The 27,408-nt window shown below is 43.0% G+C and overlaps 1 protein-coding gene across 1 annotated transcript in view; it reads left to right on the top strand.

The window, feature by feature from the left end:
- The first annotated feature begins 2,624 nt into the window (after positions 1-2,624).
- The window catches only part of LOC145346843 (piezo-type mechanosensitive ion channel component 2-like), an 895,380-nt gene continuing 870,596 nt past the window's right edge, over positions 2,625-27,408 (top strand). Inside the window, exon 1 of the mRNA XM_080194667.1 lies at positions 2,625-2,688. Within this exon, the coding sequence (XP_080050793.1) occupies positions 2,625-2,688 (64 nt within the window). The remainder of the gene's footprint in view (positions 2,689-27,408) is intronic.

Raw genomic sequence — 27,408 nt, 5'->3', positions numbered from 1 at the left:
TTTATTAGGTGACTCCTGCATAATAATGATTGTATTGTTGGTGACTGGCTCAATCACCTAATGTATTGTCCAGAATTTTCAGCAGTTTCACTATTGCCAACTATTAACTGGAGCTGATTGCTTGGTTACTTAATGATGCAGCCTTTCCCATCACATCACAAAATTGTAATAATTAGGTGGCAGCTGGCAAACTGGATGACTGGCCAATTTTGTGGAAATTAGTCACTGTCTGCTACCTTTACGTGCAATGGGCCATTAGATCTACAACTATTTAATGTTAATATGCTTTAACAACTGCACATAGATGTAATAAATAATTAAATCTTTGGCATGTAAAGGAAATGCAGAGCCTTCTCTATTGCAGTAACACTGAATAGCTCATATTTCTGTTATGATTTATATTATCTGCTACTGTAACTGGAATTTCTACTGTTGAAGAATGTTTCAATAATTTGAAGAGCTTAAAAATAATGTTTTAAATTATTATTTAAAAATAATAAGATATTTCTCAATAAACATATCAGAGGAAAACAATCAGTAGATCAATTGGTGGGTTCATTTGCCATCTGCAGAACTGACGCATAGACGCCTTGACCCTCCAATGGACGTTTTCAATAAAAGTCAACATTGACACTGAGGAACGGATGTCGCTTCTTTTTTTCAAATCCAACTCCTTTCCAAAAAATACTTCCAAAAAATGATTGTGTTTTATTTAAACGGAAAATCGTCCAGTGTTCAGGATATTCCAGGTGGATCCCTTTCCTGTTAACAATGCTAAAAGACTTGTTTCCAATTTCTAAGGAAATAACATTGTGAATTCCAAAAAAATTTCCGCGAGCAAAAAAGTTAAATGGTAGTCAATAAAGTCCGTGGATCTTTCTGTCTCCAGGCATTGGGCGTATGACCAACTGCCCCCAAAGATCTGCACCTGAAGAAAACGCTACGTGGAACTAGACGAGGATCCGAAAAATAGAAAAAGCTGCTTACTTTTGCTTACATTTTGCTTACTTTTTTTTGTTTTGAAAGGTCACATCAGTCTTATATTGCTTCAGCAAATAAATATAGGTAAACAAAGATCGCTCTGATATTTTTCGAATACAACGTCTTTATTTTTGTATCTTTTATTCTCTCTCTTTGTGTCGTTTTACAAACCTGGCATTCCGAGTAGAAACTGATTTAAATCAACTTTAAATACATCGCTTTCTTCCTCCAGCGATTGTGTCATAGATCATATATTACGTACCAAATAAATAGTTGGCGTGTGATTTAAAAAAAATCCAACCCACAAATAAAGTAACTGTCAAGATGAGTTTCTGTTAAAGATTAGTTTTTATCTATGTAAGGATTTAAAAAATGGACGACCATGAATAAAGTCTCAATCTCTTTTTAATAGAGAATTTGTAGCATCGTTTAATACATCGAATTTTCTTTCCAGCAATGTTCTCAACTGTTTTAAATCGTAAAAAGATCATTGCTGCGCTTTTTTTTAAATATTGCGTTCATGGTGTTTGCAAGTGGCTCCACTGTCCCGCTGGGTGCAATGAAAGAAAGAAGAGTTTCCACACTCCATCCTCAGTTGTAAAGATTGGCTTTTATTCCAATATACCAAGCAGTACTTTATCCTCTCTCTCTCATACTCTGTCCACACGCATCGTCTCCCTTTGTGAATGGTCGACTTGCATGTCAATCACGGAAGGAGGCGGTGGGAATTGGTTTGACAAAGTTTCATTGAAGGTAGTTCAGTCAGATGTGAGCAGAGCAGCTGGAAGCCAGAAACCAGCGAGGGGCAGCGCAGGAAGGCTGAAATTTCAACCCTGTATCAGCGGGATTTAAAACACATTCATTGCATTTCAGCCTGTCACAGAACGCACCCACGCGCATCTGGTTTTCAAAAAAAAGAGAAAGAATCTTCTGAAAAGATCATTTCTTTTAAAAGAAAAGTCAAGGGGATCACAAAGCAACGAATGAAATAGAGACCGTCGGTAGTGGAGTGCCCCTTGCATTCGTGTTGCAGATGTTAATCCTCATGGATGAAAAAAAAGAGAAGCCAGTCCAGAAGCACCATCAGTGAAACGTGTTGGGCTCCGATTCTGCTTTAGCGATGAGTCATACAAGCCACGGGATTTAACAGCAGAAGTTTGTGAAGTCCCCGCTTGCTGGAAAATTGAAAACCAGTTCGCCGCTGGATCATTTCTTGCAAGCCGTTCCGTCGCATCGTTGCCTTTTTTTTAAGAAAAAGAATTGATGCATAAAACTGCTTTTGAAAATAAATAAAAGGACAACTTCGAAAGAAGGCGGAATTTGCTTGCCGGATCGTCGTTTCTAGATTCCTCCCCCCCGGGCTTTATCTCATGAAAATTAATTTGCCTCCCATCAGATCAGCTGGTACTTGATGGGCTATTCCGGCGATGCCAGCAACCTTCTGAGACTTTCCGGCTGCGGTGGGTAGATTGAAATAAGTTCACGAGGGCACCATGCTAAGGTTGCTTTGAATTTGGACGAGGCCAGACCTGCAGTTGACTGGGATTTGTGTACATTTTGAATGATAAGCGGTTCGGTGCGGCCAACAAGTATTTAAACACCCTCTGCCTATTTGAGAAGAGAGCCATCTATCTCTACTCGCGATGGCTTCAGAAGTGGTGTGTGGGCTGATCTTCAGATTGCTCCTTCCCGTCTGTTTAGTTGCCGGTAAGAATGCTTTCAGATAAGGAAAATAAACTCTTGGTGTTTTTTTAGACCGAGGGGCATTTCTGGTGCATATTTTTCTTTCTCCCTATGGATGCCAACTCCACAAACCGACGCATCATCTGAAATCAATGATAATACGGTTTTGAAATTGTTTTTAAATTCTCTGGGCCAAGTTCATCATTGCTTTCACATGCTAGCCATTGGCCGTAATAACATATTGCTGCAATATTGCGCTTTTAGACAGATGTATGACCTAAAAGACATGAAAGTGAGTGCATGACAGAATTTACAGCATGAGAGGGGCAAAACCTCACACGTATAATCGATTTTTTTTCGTTCATTTAAAACGTACTTTGAGAATGCATTTTAGAAATAATGATCGCCAACAGGAAGCTGTTTTGCAATCGATCAGGTGTATTTATCCATGTCTATCACTCTCATAAGGCGAAGGTAAATGTCAACGCGCGACTGAGACGAAGTCATGCGTTTCCCCCACTTTTTAAAAATAAACAAAAAAAATGCACCAAGCAAAAATACAAACGGGTACAACTACAATTGCGGATTATTTTGTTCAGAGTTTAGCAATACAGGGAAGCTTATTCCAGGGCAAGGAATGTGGATGGTTTGAAAAATGAAATGGACTTCTTTTTTAAGCTGGGGAGCAACCTGTCAGGGGGCAGAATGAAACCGAGTAGTTTAAATGACAAGTCGAGAGAGGAATGAATGGCTCTTGATCTGAAGCTGCCAGTGTGGTTGAGGTCTGGGATAGAAAAATAAAAAAGGGGAACAGGGTTGCAGTCAGACGGGTTTCGGGACTGCTTCAAAAGTTTCATTGTAATGGGCGTGAGGAGAGACCATCGGCTCGGGTCGGATGCCGGTGAAGTGTATCCCTCGCCTGACCCTTCTATCCTTTTTCCTTGCTGCCAAATGGGGGAAGGGTCGGATCGCCAGCCCACCTCCCCCCCACCCCCCTCACCTTTTGCCCCACTGGCCTGGGGAACTAACATCAATCCGGTCCAGAGCTACATTATTGCGAGTGACTGTAAACTTCACCGCCCAAGCGCATTGGTTTCACGGTCAACGTCCTTGGGTCAATTTGTAGTTAAAAAAAGAGTTGCCAGGTCTGACTTTGCGTTCTTACCTGCCGATTTCTTAAAATTTCAGTTCGGTAAACCATCACCCCAGCAGTTTTCACGTTTGTCTGTTACATGCGTTTTGATGTTACCAAGTCAACGTTCACTTCTTAGTGTCCATTCATTCCATCGATTTTTCTGACCAAAGAAAAGCGCTATACCGCTGGCCAAACACGAACTGGCTCAACTCCCAATTTCACAAAGTGTTAGCAAAAGTGACACACAAGACTGGAAAATCTGGGTTTTATGTTTTTTTTAAAAGTCTCTTAACGCGGTTTGTGTGAGATTGCTTCATTACTGCCTTTTTTTCTGTCACCTTTTACTACACTTGTCCGGAATGCAGCAGGTAGAAATCCAGACGTCCAGCGAGCTAGTTTAAATAAACATCCTTCTCGCTGCAAAGTCACGCATTCAGCATATTTCGGGGAACCGTTACCTTTCTGCACTTAAGGATTTCCAGATGAGACGGCGACGCGCCGCTCGCAGCTGGAGAAACGTCGTCTGTTGCCGTTGCAATTCGTAATAGAAAAAAAAAGAAACACTGCATTTTGTGCCTGTGAGAAGCTGGTGCTTAATATTCGGCAAGGGGAGAGTAGCAGAGCTTGCAATCGCGCCCAGGTGTGTGCTTGCAGGCTGCCTCCTCGTGCTGGGCGCGGTGAGCGCACGTGCTGCTTTTCCCCCGCGCTCGCGCCTGGTCCCGGGGCGGCCGCCTGGGCTGGAGGGAGCCGAGGGGAGGCTCTGCACCGCCCGGGCTGGAAGAAGCTGCGGGGAGGCTGCGCCGCCTGGGCTGGAGGGGGGTGGGCGGCAGTGCACCCTGGGCTGGAGGAATCTAGGGGCGGGCAGGGGGTGCTGTGCACCCTGGGCTGGCGCGTGCTGGAGGGGGGTCTCTGCGCCCTGATTCTCGGGGCGACCGCCTGGGCTGGAGGGAGGGAGGGGGGAGTGGGCGGCTGTGCACCCTGGGCTGGAGGAATCTGGGGGCAGGGCGGGGAGGGGGTGCTGTGCACCCTGGGCTGGCGCGTGCTGAAGGGGGGTCTCTGCGCCCTGATCCTCGGAGCGACCGCCTGGGCTAAGGGAAGATTTCGAATGAGCTCGCGCCGCGCCAACCGTCAACCGCCTCTCTCTGTGCGCCTCTTGACATTTGGCAGTCGAAGAATACCTTTAAAACACAAAGAGAGGGAGCTGGGAGTGAACCTGACTCCCGATGGTGCAGTCGAGAGAACAAGAAACAAATAATCAAATGTATGTTTTGAAAAAAAGGTACTTTTACTAGTTTTGCTTTCACCGTTTCCCCATTGCATAAAGTATGGAATTTATTTATATATCTTTGTTAAATAGGAGTGATTCACACACTAATATTAACGTGTGACTTGGTGAAGTTACCTTTGGAATGAAGTTCCTGACGAATAAGAGAAACATGGGAATCGTTAGCATGCAGCTTAGAAAGTTAGTGTTAAATTCAACATGACGGCTGACAATTTGGGATTCCTGGTGGAAATTTCCTCATGATCAATATTACAGTTAATACATGAACACTTACGTACCGTTCTCTTCCTGTCGAACCCATAATCTTTACTTTCTAAAAGTACTTTGATTTTATTGTCACGTATTGGGATACCGTGAAAAGTATTGTTTCTTGCGCACTATACAGACATAGAAGGAAAGGAGGGGGTGCAGAGTTAAAACTTTCCTAGCTGATAGACTACTCTGACCTGAAGTTCAGGAGACCCCAGACTCATTGCCGGATCGTTAACAGTCCACATTTCCAGAAACTTGTGGTGTAAAAATGAAATGATCCGAAGGGTGAAGTGAAAAGAAAATCAAAGCACAACAATATGAGATAGCAGGTCAGCGATTTTTATGCCAAGCTGGGTTCATTTCGAAAATGTTTAATTTAATTGCACACAATTGCTTATTTCGCGCCCACAAATATAATTGGTAAGATACCATGCTATACTTAGTATTTCCACAACAGGCAGAATTAGACACTGAAGGAAGACTATTCTAGTGTGAGATGAAGTCTAGTGCAAAAGGACAGAGCTAGAATGGTAATGTACAAATACAAACACTTGACCTGTATCTCTTTTTTATAAATCAAGACTTCCATTATCTCAGGGATTGTTTTGACTTTACAGCAGTGGTGAGGCAGAAGTATACACAGTCCACAATGGAATTAAGATGACGTTAATTGTTACTCTACATCAGAAGTTAGAATTGTACTTTTGCATTGATAAGGTTGCATTTCATAATATGTTTTAAAAGAGGGAGGCAGATCTCAGAAGTTAGAAATAATTTTTAAAAAGTTAAAGTTTGTTTAGTCACAAGTAAGTCTTACATTCACACTGCGTTCAAGTTACTGTGAAAATCCCCTAGTCGCCATATTCCTGCACCTGTTCGTGGATACTGATGGAGAATTTAGCACGACCATTTCACCTAACCTGCATATCTTTGGACTGTGGGAGGAAACCGGAGCACCTGGAGGAAACCTACGCAGACACAGGGAGAACGTGCAAATTCCACACAGACAAAAAAAAATTATTAGTTACAAGTAGGCTTACATTCACACTGAAATGAAGTTACTGTGAAAATCTCCCAATTGCCATATTCCTGCACCTGTTCAGGTACACTGATGGAGAATTTGGCATGGCCAATGCACCTAACCTGCACATCTTTTGGACTGTGGGAGGAAACTGGAGCACCTGGGGGAAACCCACACGAACACAGGGAGAATGTGCAAACTCCTCACAGGCAGTGACCCAAGCTGGGAATCAAACCCAGGTCCCTGGCGCTGTGTGGCAACAGTGCGAACCATTGTGTCACCCATTATCATCGTTTGGAAGTTATGTTGCGTGCACATGAAGAAAAAATATATGCTGGAGTAAAGTTGTATGCGTCTGGTGACTTTAAGTAATGTAGTCTGAGTTTGTTTTAGAGGAACATCCAGTAATTAATTACTCAAAATCTTTTCATGTTAATTATCTTCCAGGTAGCCACATGGGTACTGTCACATATTCAAAACAAATATATTCACAAACTCTTATGCAGCCCATTTGCAACGATATGGTTTCTAGAGTGAACTTTATGAAGTACTCTACAAATTATGCATTTTAAATTATACTAATCCATTAAAGCATTTGCTTATCAGGCCTTGAATAATCTGCAATTTTTATTTATTTCAGCAAAAGTTTGGTAAGATTTTTGTGCAAAATGCATTCAGGATTATGGAAGAAACATCCAGAGAATTAATTTATAATTTCCATGGTTATGAAATCCGCACCCTTCAACCTTTATTCAAACCCCATAAATAGTTCCATTTGTAAATGAGTAAATCTTAGTGTACATCTCTTGTTTATTATTCTTCTTTGTACTGAAATGGTGGTAATGTATTCTGAAGGCTTTTAAACATTCCTTTCAGATAAAATTTCATGTGTCAAGATGAATATTTTGTCTCAGGACAAAATTGAACAAACATCAAGAAGATAAAGTAAATATTTTTCTAAAAGTTCGGAATCTATGCTATGTGTCTAAATTGGAAAATAAACATGAATTAAAGCATTTGTTACAGATTAGGAATGTAATCCAAATTTTAGATACCACCCTTGTTATAGAAAGATTTTGTGAAAACATTGTGCCTCTTTGTGAGGCAAAATATTCCATTTCGTTAATTATTTTTACTTCTTCTGTGATCAAGTTCAGTATAGAATCTCTGAACACATCTAGGTATTAACCTAAAAATGACTCTTGTTCCAGTCCTCTCAAACCCACTCTGTGTGGAATTAACTGAGGTATATTCAGCACACGATGCATAGAATATAGTAGGTGATTTGGCCCTTTGTGCCTGCTTCGCATTATGATCATGGTTGATCATCAAATTCAATACCTTGATCCTGCCTTCCCTCCATATTCCTTGATCCTTTTGGCCCCAAGAACAATATTTCATTCCTTCTTGAAATTGTACAACATTTTGGCCTCAACTACTTTCTGTGGTAGTGAATACCACAGATTTACCACTCTCTAGGTGAAGAAATTTCTCTTCACCTGAATCCTGAAAGGTTTACCCTTTATCCTCAAACTATGTTCTGGACTCCCCTCTTACTCTTGTAGACTGCAATGAATATAGTTCTAATTGACTTTGTCTGATTTTGTATGATAGTCCTGCCATCCTAGGGTACCGCCTGGTAAACCTTCGCTGTACTCCCTCTATAGCAAGAAGATCCTTCCTCAGATAAGGGCTTCCAAACTGCGCACAATGCTCTTGGTGTGGCCTCTCCACTGTCCTATACAATCACAGTAAAACATCTCTATCCTATACACAAATATTATCACTATCAAGGCCAACGTATCATTTTCCTTCTTTACTGCCTGCTGTACCTGCACACTTATTTTCAGTGACTGATGTACATGTGCACCAAGGACTGTGAACAGGATACAATAAAAAGAATGACCTGCATTTATATAACATGACCACCAGACTTTACAGCCAATTAAACTTTTTGAAATGTAGTCACTGTTTTAGTACTGGAAACTGTTTTAGTACAGTGAAATTACAAGCTTCCACAAAGAGCAATGTGATAATAACCAGATAATCAGTTCTGTGATGTTAACTGAAGGATAAATGTTGTCCAGGATACCAGGAATATCTTCCCTGTTCTTCAAAATAGTGTCATGAAATCATTCACCCAAAGAAGCAGATGGAACCTCTGCTTAACTAAAATACAGCGCACCTGACAGTGCAGCACTCCCTCAGTACTAACCTGGAGTGTCAGCTTTGAACTTGTGTTTATGCTGGTTTTGTATACTCTTGTAAATTTTATATTTAAAATATTAAAGGAGAATTGTAGGTGTGTATTACATTAAAGCATAATTTGGTCTCTTCAAGTTTATCTTGCAATTTCTTTGAACACTATGGATAGTTAATGGATATTAATCACAGAACTGTTGTTATATATTGCGCAGAAAGGGAGGATGGGAAGAAGCCTGTGAGGTCGATGTGTTCATTTAGATGCTGGTTGTAATAGCTTGGAATTTTATGAACTTAAACTTGTAAACTGTAAACAAAGTTTGACAAAACTTAGTTCCAGAAGGATAGTGCAAAAAATGCAGCACTAGAGTAAAAGAAGAATACAAAGCTATGGTTTGAGTGCTGCTGCAGTCCCAAATTACTCTTTACGCCCAGTAATACAATTAAAGTACTATTTTGCTATTGTGTGAGGCAGTATGAGGTATATTACAAATATTGAATGAAATGCAGACATTTTTTGCAGGAACAATCCTTGTCAAATCTGGTTATATAGCTTTATACAAAACTTATTCAATAGCGAAAGAACAAAGACTTGTATTTATATAGCACTTTTCACAACCACTAGCCAAAGTACTTTAAGCAATTGGAAAATTTAAGAAAGTACACTGATGGGAATATAGTGCATATCGTCGATCAAAATGACTTTAAGAACATAAGAAATAGAAGCAGGAGTAGGCCATCTAGCCCTTCGAGCCTGCCCTGCCATTCAACAAGATCATGGCTGATCTGAAGTGGATCAGTTTGACTTTCCCACTTTCTCCCCATAACCCTTAATTCCCTTGTCTATCAGAAACCTATCTACCCATGACTTAAATATATTTAGCGAGGTAGCCTCCACCACTTCAATGGGCAGAGAATTCCAGAGACTCACCACCCTTTGAGTGAAGAAGTTCCTCCTCAACTCTGATCTAAACTGCACCCCCCCCCCTTATTTTGAGGCTGTGCCCTCTAGTTCTGCTATCCTTTCTAAGCAGGAAGAATCTCTCTACCTCTACCCTATCTAGCCCCTTCATTACCTTATATGTCTCTATAAGTTCCCACCTTAGCCTTCTAAACTCCAACAAGTACAGACCCAGTCTTTTCAATCTGTCCTCATAGGCTAGCCCCCTCATCTCCGGTATCAGCCTAGTGAACCTTCTCTGCACTCCCTCCAAGGCCAATATATCCTTTCGCAAATGCGGCGACCAAAACTGCACACAGTATTCCAGTTGCGGCCTCACCAGTGCCCCGTACAATTGCAGCAAGACCTCCTTGCTTTTATATTCTATCCCCCTCACTATAAAGGTCAACATTCCATTCGCCTTCTTGATCACCTGCTGCACCTGTAGACGGGGTTACAACTTAAAATACTCATTATTACTTCAACATTTCTTCAATGTACTCAAAATCCGGACCTTTGGCTGAAAAATGAGTATAAAACTCAGTTAAACCAGTATCTCATCTATATCCTTTAATGCAACAATAAAAATCTTGGTGAGAAATTCGCCAAATGATAACTCTTCTGTACCACCAAATTTCATAGTAAAAAGTCTCACAACACCAGGTTAAAGTCCAACAGGTTTATTTGGTAGCATGAGTTTTCAGACCGCTGCTCCTTCATCGGGTGATGAAAGCTCGTGCTATCAAATAAACTGTTGTACTTTAACCTGGTGTTGTGAGACTTCTCACTGTGCCTACCCCAGTCCAATGCCGGTATCTCCACATGACAACTAAATTTCATGTTATGATATGGCACGTTAAATCTTGATTGAATATAGGCTCAGACGACTTTTAGTTGTTCAGTGTGTTCAGCTAAAACCGATATTAGACCCCTTGAGTATTCAAATCAGGCTTAAATGTGAATTTAAAGACAAATATGTATAGTTTGTACCATGCATATTCAGCTTAGATTTATTGAGCCTTGAGTGACCTAATCAGTTTTGCTTTAAGAGACTGCTGGAAGTCACTCAAAATATGGTGACAGGTGGATTCTCGCAGGGATCTGTGCTCGGACCCCAATCTTTTACAATTTATGTTAATGATTTGGTGGAAGGGCACGAAGGTATGGTAGCTAAATTTGCAGATTAATAAAAGATAGATAGGAATGTATGTTATGAAGAGAATGTAAGGAGATTATAGTTGGATATAGGCTGAGTGAATTGGCAAAAATCTGGCAAATGGAGTATGATGTCAGAAATTGCGAAGTTGTTCACTTTGACATGAAGAATAAATAAAAGAGACAAAAGATCGCTCAAAATGGAGAAGGACTGTAATTCCAAGGTGCAAAGGGATCTAGTTGTTCTAGTGTATGATTACGAACAGTTGGTATGCAGATATAGCATATAATCAGGAAGGCTATCTTTTATTACAAGACAAATGGGACATAAAAGTTATGTTATGCTTCAGTTAAAAAGGGCATTGGTGAGACCAAGTCTCAGATACTATGTGCAGTTTTGGTCACCTTATTTAAAGAAAGATGTAAGCATGTCGGAGGAGATTCACTAAATTGATCTCTGGAGTGAATGGGTTTTCTTACCAGGAAAGGTTGGACAGTCTAGGCTTGTTTTCAAGGGAGTTTAAAAGATTGAGAGCTGACTTAATTAAAATATAAAATTCAGAATGGTCTCAGCAAGGTGGATGTGTAAAGGATGTTTCCCCTTGTGGGTCAGTGCAGAACTGCAAGGTGGCTGTGGAAAGTCTGCTTCCTCTTGTGGGTCAATCCACAACTAAGGGCTACTGTTTGAAAATTACGGGCTGTCCTTTCAGACAGAGATGAGAGGGTTGTGCAACTTTGGAACTCTGCCTCTGTAGGCAGAGTCATTGAATATTTTTAAGGCAGAAATAAATCAATTATTGTTAGGCAAGTAACTCAAAAGGTCATGAGGTAGATGGGAATGTGGAATTTGAAACTCAGACAGATCAGCCATCATATTGAATAGTGGAGCAGACTTGAGGGCTGAATAGCTACTCCTATTTTATATGTCTGTAGCTTATGGTTCAAAATATATTCCTAGACATCCATCATTTGTCTTTTTGTATGATTATTAGTATCAGTTTTCAGCTTTAGCTGTGTACCGAACATCCAGCAATTGGGTCTTGGCTTAGAAGAACTATGCTTGTGAATTATATTGTCTTAAAAACAACAGTAACTTAAAATTAACATAATCTTTTCTTATACAGCATTGCATTTATTATAGCATTAAACATGTGGCAGGTTGATATGCCCTTGTGGTGTTGGTCAAAATTTATGGCTATCCGCACCATCAGAGTTTTTAGTTTTGCTTTGACTATTGCTCAAAGAAAATACCTGATTCCCTAACCATCTTGAGATAATTAAACTGGTAGTGGTAATATACCTGTGCACTTTTAAATTTTTACTCTTTTAGCTTTCATAAGTAAGCTTTTGAACTTCACCTCTAACAAAATAGTCTCAACAATATATCTAGGATCGCGAAACACACTACTTATGAGCGTACATATGTTTTCTGTTTACGTAGTAGTTAAAATGGTTGAAATTGTGATTGTGAACTGCACACAAGTGTACACTTTTGAGTGTCAGCCCATTCCAAGGGTGGAATTTAGTGTTCTCACCACCTTTCTCCAGGATGTTGACACAATTAACAAGTTAAAAAACAAAATGCTGGAAAAATCAGCATAGTGTATAGAGGGGAACCAGTTAATATGTTGCATTTGGACTTCTAAAGGTGTTCAACAAGCCACTTCACAAAAGTTCAAGTCATAAGAGCACTTGGTATTGGGGATAGTATGTTGATATGGATAGACAATTGACTAATGGACAGAAACCAGTGAGTGCGGATAAGGGGTTCTTTTTCAAGTTGATGAGCTGTAACCAGTGGGGTTCCATTGGGATCAGTGCTGAGACCACAACTGTTTACGATATATATTAATGATTTGGAAGTAATGGACTGTAGCCAAATTTGCAGACAGCACAAAAAATAGGTGGTCGGGCAAATTGTGAGAAGGATACAAACAGTTTACAAAGAGATATTGATAGATTAAGTAAGCTGGCAAAAAGTTAGCAGATGGAGTATAATTTTGGAAAATGTGAAGTTGTTCATTTTGGAAGGAACATTAAAAGAACAGTTATTTTAATTGGGACAATTTGCAGAAAGCTGTAACACAGAGATTTGGGGGTATGTGTGCATGAAACATAGGTGACACACAGGTGCAACAGCTAGTCATAGGGCCAATACTTCATTAGCCTTCCTATCAAGGGGGGTTAGGGTATTAGAGTAGGGAAATCTTTCTGCAAATGTACAAGATACTGGTGAGACCACATCTGGAATACTGTGATTCTCCCATCCTGCTGTGCTGCTTTTATAGTCTAGTGTTGGGCCTCCATGCATCACCCAGGACCAGATTTCTGGCACTGTCAGCACCTCGCAGAGCTGCATAATATGTGTGAAAGGTAACTTAAATATATTTTAAATAGCATAGTAAGCCTGTGGCTAAAATTTCCGTGCCTGCTAGCCAAGGGGGCAGGGCCTCTGTGGGGGGGGAATGATTGGTGGAGGATCCCGCTGCCACTCTGCACTTGATCTGAGTGACAGAAGGAGGGAGGCCAGCAGTTGGGGCGGGGTGATCGGGGCTGGGCCAGGCATGTTATGGCGGGCGGGGGGGCAGTGATCAGACCGTGGGGAGAGTGGAGGGGCCAGCAATGTGGAGGCTGGCAGACAGGAGCCACTGCATGTGCACCTATCTCGGTGCTGACAGATCGGTGCATGCGCAATGGCCCGCTCAGCACAATGCTGCCAGATTCTCAGTGGGGATAGGCCTGCCCCCAGCATCTTAATGTGAATCATGCACAGGGTGTGAGAGATTAATTTCTAAACTCCCGCTGGAAAAGAAAAGTGTGATTTACTCCAGTTTCTACATGAATTCGACACTTTGAATTTGACTGGGAGAATCCATCCCTATATTTCATTGGAGGCAGTTCAAAGAAGATTCACAAGGATGATCCTCAGTGTGGAAGGATTGTCTTATGAGCAAAGGTTAAATAGGTTGGGCTCTAATCATTGAAATTTAGAAGAATGAAGGGTAATCTATTGAAACATTTAGGGATCAGGATATTGAGTTTGGTGATCTGCTGTGATAATAATGAATTGCAGAGCAGGATCAAAGGGCTGAAGGGTCTCCTCCTGCTCCTATTTTCTATGTTTCTATGAAACAAAATTCTGAGCGGTTTTAATCCTCCAAGGCCTGCGGATGGATGCTCAGGTTAAGTTAAGTTAATGAGTCGGTTAGGAAATACATGGATTTGATGATTGAGTTGAAAGAGATATTGATGCAGAAGTTCAGCCATGATCTTATTGAATTGCGGAACAAACTTGAGGTGCTTTATGTGCCCAACTCCTACTTCCACTTGCTCTTGTTCTATTTTAGTTGCTTGAATTATGATAATAATAATAGTGTTGACTGTCCTTTGGAACTGAATGATTGCTTGTTGAATTTTTTTTCAAGCTCGCATCTATTAAATAAGAACATAGGAGCAGAAGTCAGCCATTCAGCCCGTTAAGACTATCCATTCAATACGATTGTGGCTGAGTGGACACAATAATGCCTTTTACCCATACTATCCCCCAGAACACTATATGTTATTGTTAATCAGATTTATATCAATCTGTTCCACAGTGGTTAGCGCTGCTGCCTCACAGTGCCAGGGGCTGGACAGGTAAATGCTGAGGGGATGATTTCCCTCATAGGAGAGTTTAGGACCAGAGAACATGGTTTCAGAACAAAAGGATTGCTAATTTGAGACTGAGATGAAGAGGAATTTCTTCTGTTGGTTGTGAGTCTTTGGAACTTAGCTATGGAGGCAGAGTCCTTGGCCGGAATTTGACCATCCCACCTGCCACGGGAATCAGAATGGATGAGGGGCGGACCATGGAAAGGTCCGTTGACCTCAGGCAGGAGTTTATGGTTTCAGGATGAGCGAGGCCATAAAATTCCGCCCTTTGTGTATATTTAAGGCTGAGACAGAAACACTTACTGATCAAAAATCTATCAAGGGTTGCAGGGAAAGGGCAGGAAAATGGATGTGAGGAATGTTGGTCGGATCAGCCATGATCCTATTGAATGGTGGATTGGCTTGAGGGGCTGCATGGCCAACTCTTGTTCCTGTTTCTTATGCTATTGTGGTCTGGCAGCATATGTGGAGAGAGAGAAGCAGAAGTTAATGTTTTGAATCTGGATGGCTCTTTTTTAGAGCTGAAGAGAGGGAGAAATGTGAAGGGTTTTATACTGCTGAAGAGAAATGGAGAAAAATAGAAGGTCAGGGATAGGTGGAAGCCAAGGTTGGGGTCATCTTTGTTGTCTGACCAATGGTATTCTGCAAAAGCAGTCACCCAACCTTTATTTAGTCAACCTAATGCAGAAGAGATTGCATTGTAAGCAGTGAGTTAAATAGACTAAACTGAAGGAGGTGCAAATGAAAAGGAGTGTTTGTGGTTTGTAGCTTTGAATGGTGAGAGGCTCAACGGGCAGGTGTTACAATTTCTGCGATTGATGGGAAGGTGAATGAGGAGTTGGGGGCGATGCAGGAGTGGACCAGGGTGTCACAGCATTCCTTTGGAATGCTAACCGCAGTGGGCACGGCAGGGGGGTGTGATTTTGAAGGTGAGGGGAAGATGTGTTTGGTGGCAGCATCACGCTGGAATTTATGGAAATGATGGAAGGTGATCCTTTGAAAGTGGACACTGGTGGGGTGAAAAGTGAGGATAAAGGAAACCCTATCATAATTCTGGGAAAAGCAGAAGGGTTGAGGTAAAATTATGGTTTAAAGTTTATTTATTAGTGTCACAAGTACAGTTACTTTAACGCTGCAATGAAATTACTGTGAAAATCCCCTAGTTGCCTGTATGGGCACACTGAGGGAGAATTTAGCATGGCCAATGCACCTAACCAGCATGTCTTTCGGACTGTGGGAGGGAACCGGAGTACCTGGAGGAAACCCATGCAGGCATGGGGAGAATGTGCAGATTTCACCGAGACAGTGACCCAAGCTGGGAATCGAACCCGGGTCTCTGGTGCTGTGAGGCAGCAGTGCTAGCCACTGTGCTACCATGCCACCCATCTCCCATGGGAGATGGGGTGAACATGAAGGTTTGTCAGCCAGTGAAGTAAAAGCTCAGCTCAGGAAAGAGGAAGACATGTCAAAAGCATGGTTTTGGAAGTAGCATCATCAGAATGATCTGATTGATGCAGGGTGTGAGCCACCTGTGGAAGTTGCTGGGCTTCCTGGTCCAGATGGTGGCATGAAGCAGCACCAATACAGTCATCCACGTACCAGAAAAATGTGGAAGGGGGCCTCTGCAACACTGGAAAAAGTAATGTTCCACATAGCCCACAAAAAGACATTTGTAACTGGGGCCTGTGTGGACGTTCGTAGCCATTTGGAGGAAGTAAGACAAGTTAAGGGAGAAATTGTTCAGTAAGAGAACAAGTTCAGCAAGGCAGAAGAGAATAGTGGTGGATGATTATTTGGGCTTCTGTTCAAAGAAGAAACAGAGAGCCAATAGACCAGCCTGGTGGAGGATGGATGTGTAGAGGCATTTGATCTTCATGGTGAAGAGGATATGCTTATGGTAAGGAAACAGGAAATTGTTAATATGTCATAGGGCATCAGAGGAATCATGAATGTCAGTGGACCGAGGCTGGACAAAAGGAGAGAGAATGGAGTCATAGCGAGAAGAAAATGTGGGCAGGAATAGCCTGAACCTATGGGCTTCCCAAGCCAGTCCTGTTTATGGATTTTGGGAAGGAGGTAAGCCAGAAAACAGCAGGTTTGATAACAAAATCAGAATTGGACCTGAGAAAACGGAGTGCAGCAAGTTCAGAAGGAGACAGATTGGAGTGGGTCAGAAGAGGCAAAGAAATTAAGATGGTCAGTGATAACTATTGACATGACAATGAAAAGATCTAGAGCAGGTAAGGTGCCTGAGGGAAAGGGCCAGATAGAGGGAGAATACAGGAGGTGTATGACAGGATCTGTTGAACGATTGGAAGATTCCTGCCCAAAAGAAGTGAGCATGCTGTCAAAAATGACAAAGTTCAGCATCGTGTCGAGCCCGAAATTCATTAAGGTGAGGGCATAAGGGGATGAAACTGAATAGTTGTTGTGCAGAGAACATTCAGCATTAGAGAAAGAAGGTCAGGTAAATACACAGCAAGAACTGAGATTAGAAGAAGAGATGGAGTCAGAGGGATAGGAAAGGGTGGAGGGCTCTAGGTGGGCATTGCTATCAATAAATTGTTTGAGCTTCCATTCCTTCACACCTGAATGGAAGAGAAAAAGAGTTAGCGCTGGTACTGCACAAAACAAATTGTTTAGTCCTTATGTTGCTGATTGCTATTTGCAAATCAGCTGTCCACTTTATAACTGACTACATTCCAAAAGTATACCTTTGGCTGTCAAGCACTCTGGGGTGCCCAGTATTCATGAATGATGATATATAAATGCAAATTTTCTGTGGTATTGTGGTATTGTTATTGGGCTAGTAATCCAGAAATGCAGGATAATGCTCTAGGGACCCAGGTTCAAATCCTACAATGGTAGATGGTGAAATTTGAATTTAAAAAAAATCTGGAATTAAAATATTAAGAGTGACCGTGAAATCACTGTTGATTGTTGTAAAGATTCATCTGGTTTGCTAATACCCTTTAGGGAAGGGAATCTGCTTACATGTGACCCCAGACCCACAGCAATGTGATTCACACTTAAAAGTTAGGATTTGGAATGAAATGCCTGATAACGAGATGCACAGGAATCCTGTAGTAATCTTGGGAATTAGATAACTAGGTAACTAGGTAAGATAACTTTTATTCAGGGTGGTAGGTTCTTTACCCAGAGGGTGGTGAGGGATTGGAATGCCCTGCCTGCTGCAGTTGTAAATGCGCCTAGTTTGGGGGTGTTTAAGAGATCCGTGGATAGGTTTATGGATGGAAAGGGATTGGTTTAGGTTAGAGGGTCATTGCTTTTTAATTGGTCGGCGCAACATCGTGGGCCGAAGGGCCTGTTCTGCGCTGTAATGTTCTATGTTCTAACTATAGGAGAGAAAAAATTGTAGATAAAGGGATGAATTTTACAGGGTGGTGGTTGGGGTGGGGAGCTGGGGGGGATGCGGTGGTTGTATTGGTCACTGTTCCAGTCGAAAAGTTAGTCTTGAGCTGGTCAACTTTTTTTTTAAAAAGGCTGCTGGGGATGGTCTTAACAAGCTGAGAGAGGGACTTTCATCCCTCAGGGAATGCCAGTGAGAGCTTTTGGCAGCTGAGTAGTCCCAACACCATCAGAATTCAGTAGTGGTCACTGCTGGAGCTGCAAGACCTCCCAAGGAGAAGATCCATGAATGTCAGACTTACAGGTGCGTCTAAGGTTTTATTCAGGGTGGTAGACAATGTTGGGGTTGCAAAATCTCACTAACTTTTCTGGCTGGAGACAATACGCATCTCTTTAGCCTGTGCTTAACGCTCTCTCCACTCACATTGTCTGTGCCTTTAAGACTTGAATACCTGTAATGATTCGCATTCCAATCATTATTTTGTAAATTGAGATTGTGTGTTCATATGCCCTGTTTATGAACAGAACTCCCACTCACCTGGCGAAGGAGCAGTGCTCCGAAAGCTAGTGGATTTTGCTACCGAATAAACCTGTTGGACTTTAACCTGGTGTTGTGAGACTTCTTACTGTGTTTCTTCGCAATGCCTTGCTCAGCTGCATGTATTATTGTGGCAGGAGCAGAAACAGGCCCTTAACTGTTAACAATTAATTGCCCAGTTAAGTACCTCAAGCCGAAGGACAGTTGAGCTGGCTGTCATCTTAACTGTCTGCCGTATTATGGGGGAACAGCTAAGGGATGGGCAGGAAAATGTTGGAATATCTCAACTACCTGTTCTATTTTACTTCTTAACTGCCTCCTGCCACCCCCACCGCAACCTCGGCTGTCAATTACACTAGCAGGAAGCCATAAAATTCTCCCATGGTATAAAATAGGACTGGGAACAACTTGATTGTTTTGGTGAAAGAAACTAGTTAAGACTTTGTGTCAAATGGCCTTGTTCTGTGCCACACAACTGTACAATTCTAAGATAGCTGGCTTAACTGAGCATGGATTTGGAATCAACTGTGAGACCTTATGGTCTAAATGACAGTGCTGTTACTGCAAAGATTATTTGAACACATTTGATTTCTTTAAATAGACTTTTTTATCGCTGAGCAAAAATTATCACTTCTTTATGTTGGAATATAAGAACATAAGAAATCGGAGCAGGAGTAGGCCATCTAGCCCTTCGAGCCTGCCCCGCCATTCAATAAGATCATGGCTGATCTGAAGTGGATCAGTTCCACTTTCCCGCTTTCTTCACATAACCCTTAATTCCCTTGTCTGTCAAAAACCTACCTACCTGTGACTTAAATATATTTAGCGAGGTAGCCTCCACCACTTCAACGGGCAGAGAATTCCAGAGATTCACCACCCTTTGAGTGAAGAAGTACCTCCTCTTTGGATTGGAAGAAGATGAGATGATTTTTTTATGCAGAGTTGCTGTGATCTGGATGGACTTGAAAGTTTGATAGAAGAAAGCCTTTTTCCTTGGATGGTGATGGCTAACACGAGGGGACATAGCTTTAAATTGAGGGGTGATAATTATAGGACGGATGTCAGAGGTAGGTTCTTTACTCAGAGCGTAGTAAGGGTGTGGAATGCCCTGCCTGTAGCAGTTGTGGACTCGCCAACTTTAAGGGCATTCAAATGGTCGTTGGATAGGCATATGGATAATACTGGAATAGTTTAGGTTAGAGGGTCATTAGATTGGTTCCACTGGTTGGCGCAACATCGAGGGCCGAAGGGCCTTTACTGCACTGTAATGTTCCATGTTCGATGTTCTAGAAGCAAATTCAGTAATTGCCTGGATTTTGCAGTAATAAAAATAGTGAGACTGTAGGTGCTTACTCTTACTGGTAATACTAACAGCAGCTTCTGTCAACCACACATTGGGCTGCAATCCAGAAATTACTTTCATTGCTAGTCTGCTCTTCCTCAGGCTGCACGGTTGCCGTCTTTGTCAGTGGAATCAACAGAGATCATGCCAGAACCTGAATCTATTCTCAATCAAAATAAGTTTAAGGCTGATTTAATCATGCTTAGCTGAACTTTTAATGATATAGTAAGTGATAATTATTCTTAACCTCTCTTGTGCCAAAAAAATGGAATTTCATTTCTTCAGAAAAAAATGAGAGTTGCAGATTTTTTAATTTTCATAATCATTTTGGCATTTTTCCGTTTTACATCTTTATGACTTTCCCTTACTCCATGTGTATGTCTTTGAGTAAGATAGTGTAGAACTCCAGAAGGACATAGGCAGGCTGGTGGAATTGGTGCACAAGTGACAGATGAAATGTAATGCAGAGAAATGTTAAGTGATCCATTTGGTAGGAAGAAAGACAATATAAAATAGAAGGAACAATTCTAAAAGAGGTGCAGAAGCAGAGGGACCTAGTTGTATGTGTGCATAAATCATTGAAGGCGGCAGGACAGATTGAGAGATTAATGAAGCATTCAGCGTCTTAGGCTTTACCAATAAGGGTATTGTGTATAAGAGAAAGGAAGTTATATTAAACTTATATAGAGCACTGGTTCAGCCTCAGCTGGATCATCATACAGTTCTGGCTGTCACACTTTTGATTTAATATGTTATTGTCACATGTATTAGTATACAGTGAAAAGTGTTTCTTGCTATACAGACAAAGCATATTGTTCATAGAGAAGGAAAGGAGAAAGTGCAGAATATAGTATAGGGTGTAAAAAAAATCAACTTAATGCATGGTAGATCCATTCAAAAGTCTGATGGCAGCAGGGAAGAAGCTGTTCTTGAGTCGATTGGTATCCTTATCATTTAGGAATGATGTGAAGGTATTAGAGAGGGTGCAGAAAAGATCCATGATAATGGTCCACAGGATGACACGAAGATGAGTGGAAAAGCAAATTGCGTGGAGGGTGTGGAAAGTCTGCAGAAGGATCTGGATAGGCTAAGCGAGTGGGCAAGGACCTGGCTGATGGACTATAATGTTAGCAAGTGTGAGGTTATCCACTTTGGCAGAAATAATAATAGGAGAGATTATTATTTAAAAGGCGAAAAGTTGCAGCGTGCTACGGTGCAGAGGGACCTGGGGGTCCTTGCGCATGAGTTGCAAAAACCCAGTCTGCAGGTGCAGCAGGTGATCAAGAATGCGAATGGAATGTTGGCCTTTATAGAAAGGGGGATAGAATATAAAAGCAGGGAGGTCTTGCTGCAACTGTACAGGGTACTGGTGAGGCCGCAGCTGGAGCACTGTGCAGTTTTGGTCGCCGCACTTGCGCAAGGATATATTGGCCTTGGAGGGAGTGCAGAGGAGGTTCACTAGGCTGATACTGGAGATGAGGGGGTTGGACTATGAAGAGAGACTAAATAGACTGGGTCTGTACTCGTTGGAGTTTAGAAGGATGAGGGGGGATCTTATAGAGACATATAAGATAATGAAGGGGATGGATAGGGTAGAGGTAGCGAGATTCTTCCCGCTTAGAAAGGATAGCAGGACTAGAGGGCACAGCCTCAAGGTAAGGGGGGGGGCAGTTTAGATCAGAGTTGAGGAGGAACTACTTCGCTCAAAGGGTGGTGAATCTCTGGGATTCTCTGCCCATTGAAGTGGTGGAGGCTACCTCGCTAAATATATTTAAGTCACGGGTAGATAGGTTTTTGACAGACAAGGGAATTAAGGGTTATGGGGAGAAAGCGGGAAAGTGGAACTGAGCCACTTCAGATCAGCCATGATCTTATTGAATGGCGGGGCAAGCTCGAAGGGCTACGTGGCCTACTCCTGCTCCTATTTCTTATGTTCTTATGATGAGGAACTTCAGTTATGTTGACAGATTTGAGAAATTAATACTATTTTCCTTGGAGAAGAGAAGGTTGAGAGGAGATTTGATAGAGATATTCAAAATGATGAGGGGTCTTGACAGAGCAGATGAAGAAAAGTAGCTCCCATTGTGAAAAGATAGAAAACCAGAGGGCACAGTTAAAGTAATTGGCAAAAGAAGCAATGATGATATGAAGAAAAGTTTTTCATGCAGTGAGTGGTTAGGATCTGGAATGCACTGTCTGAGATTGTAGTGGAGGTAGGGTCAATTGAGGCTTTTAACATGGAACTGGATGGTTATCTGACAAGAAAAAAAATGTAGAGTGACAGTGGGAAGACAGGGGAGTCGTCACTGATTGTTATGTGGAGATTTATTGTGGTAGTATGTTGCATGTACTTTATAGCGCAGAGCCAGACTATTTGGCCCAGCTGGCTTATCTGCTATTCTTATGCATCACAATAGCCTTCCCTTAATCTACTTCATCTAACCCAATTGAAATATCCTACTATTCAACACCAACTGGCTGCATTTAAACAATGCCTATAACATTTTATGTCTACCCCGGAATGCGAAGACAGAGTCTGGCGGATTGAGCAGATGACACCAATGGAAGGTCCAACGGTCAAAAAGGCGGTCTCTGCAAGTATCGTGGAACACGAAGAGCAGGATAAGACACAGAAGACGTCCTGGTCATCCACTGCGCCTAGTCCCACCTCCAGCCATCTTGACTCTTGTCTTGCCACTGGATCTAGATGGGAATTGGGAAGAGAGAGTGAGGCTGATGCTGCGCAACTCTCCCTCACTTTAATCCAAATCAAGTGGTAGTCCTTTGGCGATGGGTGAGCGATGAAGCAGCAGTTGTGGACACACTGGGAGCTGTAGTCACGGACCTGCACGCAGGTGGCTCAGGTCTAATGGTCGTTTTCCGCTGACCGAAGCAGCAGTGGAACTTGGCGCTTACCTGGGCGACTGAGCAGTCCTCTTCAGGAACGCACTGCTCACCTCCATAGAATGAGGAAGGGGCTAGAAAAGGTGCCCTAAACATTGCCTACTTTACTACACCCTAGCCAGTTTACCACGGCTGGTGGGGATCCCATCTTGTGGTCAAACAAACAAAATAAAACACAAGGTGACACCGCTCATCATTGGCACTTGGAACATGTGCACGCTTTTGGATAACCCTACAGCAGACAGGCCAGAGAGAAGAACAGCCTTAGTTGCCAGAGAGCTTGCAAGATACAACATTGACATTGCAGCCCTGAGCGAAACTCATCTTGTCAACATAGGTCAGTTGACTGAAACTGGAGGTAGATACACTTTTTCCTGGAATGGCTGCAGCAGCGATGAGTGTCGTGATGCTGGAGTTGGATTCGGTGTCAGAAGTCACCTTGTTCGGGAACTTGCTAGTCTACCCAAGGGTGTGAATAACCGGCTTATGACATTACAGCTTCCGCTACAGAACATACAGAGGTCAAGCCACCCTGATCAGCGCCTTGGCTCCACAATGAACAACCCGGACGAGATGAAAAACAAGTTCTATGAAGAACTAGACGCCCTACTATCAGCAGTGAGCAGTACCGACAAGCTGATCATGCTTGGTGATTTCAATGCAAGAGTAGGGTGTGACTCTGCAATCTGGCAAGGAGTCACTGGGAGGCATGGAGTGGGCAAGTGTAACAGTAACGGCCTACTCTTAATGAAGACCTGTGCAGCACATGACCTCCTCATCACCAACACAACCTTCCATCTGCCTACTCATAACAAGACTCCCTGGATGCACCCCTGCTCTAAGCATTGGCATCTTATCAACTGTCTCATTGTCAGGAGAAAAAACAGGCAGGATGTTAGAGTAACCAAGCCAATGTGTGGTGCTGACTGCTGGACAGATCACAAGCTCATTGTCTCCAAAATGAGGCTCTGCATCAGACCCAAGAGGCAACCACAAGGAAGCAAGGTTATGAAAAGAATCAGTGCGGCCAATCTAAAGAATCCCAGCATAGCTTCAGCACTGGCTGAAGGACTTAGAAATCAAGCTTGCTGACCTACTGACCAGGCAGCGCTGAGGACGACTGGGAACGCTTCAGGGATGTTATCCATACATTTGCGCTGAAGACGCTCAGGCCCTCCACCTGCAAGCAGCATGATTGGTTCGATGAGAATGATGAGGAGATACAGGTTCTACTTGTTGAAAAGCACTGTCTTCATCGGGCCTGTCAGAACAACCCATCTTCAGCTGCCAAGAAAAATGCTTTTACCAGTGCTCGCAGGACAGTCCAGAATAAAATGCAGGGTGCCTGGCTGAGCGCCAAGGCAGATGAAATACAGGGATACGTTGACAGAAACAACTTGAAATGGTTCTATGAAGTCCTCAACGCTCTCTATGGACCTCAATCTCTCAGGAGTTCTCCCCTCCTGAGTACAGGTGGTACAACTCTCATTACAGAGAAGGCTCAGATCCTGCAGAGATGAGCTGAACACTTTGAAGCTGTCCTGAACCGACCGTCATCTATTAACGATAAGACAATAGACAGGATCCCCCAGGTTGATATCAACAGCGCCATGGATGACCCACCGGTAGTAGCCGAAGTCACGAAAGCTGTCAGCCAGCTATCCAGTGGCAAAGCCCCGGGGCAGATGCCATACCTGCAGAGACCTATAAAGCTGCTGGTCCTGCACTTACCGAGAAGCTCACTGAGTTGTTCCAGTCCTTTTGGAAGCAAGGATCCATTCCTCAGGAGCTTAAAGAAGCTTCCATCGCACACCTCTACAAGAGGAAAGGTAATCGGCAAGTATGCGACAACCACTGAGGAATCTCGCTGCTCTCCATCACAGGAAAAACCCTTGCAAGAGTCCTGCTAAATCGTCTGGTCACTCATGTAGAGCTAGGCCTGCTTCCAGAGTCACAGTGTGCCTTCTGCAAAGGTCGTGGGACCACTGACATGATTTTTGCTGTGTGCCAACTTCAGGAGAAGTGTCAGGAGCAGAATCGCGAGCCCTACACAACCTTTGTTGACCTCGCGAAAGCCTGCGACTCTAAGCCGACAAGGCCTGTGGAAGATCATGTCAAAGTTTGGCTGCCCCCCCCCAAATTCATTCAGATGGTACGCCACTTCCATTATGGCATGATGGCAGAGTACTGGGTGGTGGAGAATCCTCTGAGGCATTCCCAGTCACCAGTGGCATCAAACAGGGCTGTGTGCTCACATCCACACTGTTCAGCATGATGTTTACTGCCATGCTGAATGATGTCTTCCAGGCCAGTGTTGCTGGAATCAGCCTCAAGTATAGAGTGGATGGGAAGCTTTTCAACCTGAGGAGACTTCAAGCTATTACCAAAGTGAAGGAGACTGTTCTGAGGGACTTCCTCTTTGCTGATGACTGTGCCCTGTATGCTGGCTCAGAGCCAGAGATGCAACTCAGTACGGACAAATTTTCCATGGCTTGTGACAACTTTGGACTCACCATCAACATTAAAAAGACCAAAGTCATGCACCACCTGCTCCTCATGCACCGTACGCAGAACCCACAATCACAATCAAAGGGCAGAAACTACAGGCAGTGGACCAGTTCACTTATTTTAGTAGCACCCTCTCCCAAGCAGTGACTATTGATTTGGAAGTTAACTGCAGAATAGCAGAGGCAAGTTCTGCTTTCAGTAGACTGCGCTCTACTGTATGGGAATGTTGAGGAATCAGCCCAGCAACAAAACTGAAGGTCTATAGCACCGTGGTACGCACTACCCTCCTTATACCTGTGAAACATGGACTGTGTATCGAAGGCATCAAGCCTGCTCAATCATTTCCACGTAACTTGTCTTTGTAGACTATTACGCATCCTATGGTAAGACAAAGTACCAGACACTGAAGTTCTCTCTAGAGCAAGTGTTCCATCAGTCCACACACTGCTGATGAGAGCGCAGACCCGTTGGTCAGGTCATGTCATCCGTATGTCATACGAGCACATACCCAAGCAGCTCCTTTCTAGGGAACTCTCTGCTGGAAGATGCTCACATGGAGGGCAGAAGAAACATTTCAAAGACACACTCAAGGCCTCGCTGAAGTCGCTTGACATTGACACGACCACCTGGGAAACGCTGGCACAAAACCGCCCTACCTGGCGCTGCCTCATCCACAAAAGCCGTCAAGCTCACGAAACAAGGTGTACTGCTGAAGCACAACTTAAGCACGAGCTGCGCAAGTCCAGAGCCACTAGCATAACAACGACAGTGTCTACACAAGTCTGTCCAATATGTGCCAGGACATTCCGTGCCCAAATTGGCCTGATCGGTCATCTTTGGACACATCGTATCCAGCCTCAAAATGACTAATGGTGTCGTGGTCCTTATCGATGATGATGGACAAACAACAACAACATCCCTTGAGACATCATTATTTATTTCCACAATTTCCCTAACATCCATGCTTTTCTTAATACTAAATACTGATGAGAAATATTCATTTAGGATCTTACCCATCTCTTGTGGATCCGCACATAGATGACCTTGTTGACCTTTAAGAGGCCCTACTGTCTCCCTAGTTACTCTTTTGGCCTTTATGTATTTAAGACTGGGTAGTTTGCTGCGTACAATGGTCTGTTTTGAGGTTGCACAGTTGTTTGAAGGCAAATAGTGGGGGTGTGGGGATGGCCTTGGCGAGATGTTCGTCTTCATCGATGATATGTTGAAGGCTCTGGAGAAGATGTCGTAGCTTCTCTGCTCTAGGGAAATACTAGACAATCAAGGGTATTCTGTCTGCCGTGTCTCATGTTTGTCTCTGAGGAGGTTGGTGTGGTTTTTCGCTGTGACGCATTGGAACTGTTGATCGATGAGTCAAACGCCATATCCTGTACTTATGAGGGTGTCTTTCAGCATCTGCATTTGTCTGTTGTGATCCTCCTCATCTGAGCAGATCCTGTGTGTACGGAGGACTTGTTCGTAGGGGTTGGCTTCTTTAACATGTTTAGGGTGGAAGCTGGAGAAGTGGAGCAATGTGAATTTATCCATGGCTTGCGGTACAGTGAAGTGCTGAGAAGAGTGTTGTTGATGGAGATGTCTGTGTCCGAGTTTGCAACCAATTTTGGAGAGTAATCCATCGTGAGGATGGAACTTGTTGATGTCATCATATGGTTGTTTCAGTGATTGTTTGCCATGAGTCCAAAGAAAGAAAATGTCATTGATATGTCTAGTGTAAAACATCAGTTGAAGGTCTGTGCGGGGAAGAGGTTTTGTTCGAACCTGTGCGTGAAGACGTTGGCATATTGAGGTGTGAATTTGGCCCCCATGGCTGTTCCATGTGTCTGGATGAAGAACTGGTTGTTGAAGGTGAAGATGTTGTGGTCCAGGATGAAGCAGATGAGTTATAGAATTGTGTCTGGAGATTGGCAGTTTTCAGCGTTGAGTACTGAGGTAGTTGCAGCAATGCCGTCGTCATGGGAGATGCAGTTGTAGAGTGCTGAGACATCATTGTGATGAGGGGTGGTCCTGGTTTAACTGCTCCATGTGTGCTGAGTTCCTATAAGAAATCTGTAGTATCACAACAGAAGCTGGGGGTTCTTTGTACAGTGGGTTTCAGGATGCCCTTGATGTAGCCAGAGAGGTCTCACACAGGGTCCCATTGCCTGATACAATGGGACGGTCGGGTGTGTTGGCTTTGTGTATATTCAGGAGGCAGTACAGATCTCCAGTATGTGGGATGAGAGCACGGACAGTGCTATGAAGATCTTGATCAGTCTGTTGAGTTGACAGGTGTGTTCTTTGGTCAGATCTGTGGGTAACTGCCTGTAGTGTTACTCGCTGTTCAGATGTCAGTATACTTCTTTGCTGTAATCCATTCTGTTCAGTATGACAGTGGCCCCTCCTTTGCTGGTTTGATGACAATGTTGCGGTTAATCTTAAGAACGC

Source organism: Carcharhinus amblyrhynchos, chromosome 8 (genome assembly GCF_965287045.1).
Source record: "Carcharhinus amblyrhynchos chromosome 8, sCarAmb.v2.hapA, whole genome shotgun sequence".
NCBI classification, from domain to species: Eukaryota; Metazoa; Chordata; class Chondrichthyes; order Carcharhiniformes; family Carcharhinidae; genus Carcharhinus; species Carcharhinus amblyrhynchos.
This window is presented reverse-complemented; position numbering and strand designations above follow the sequence as displayed.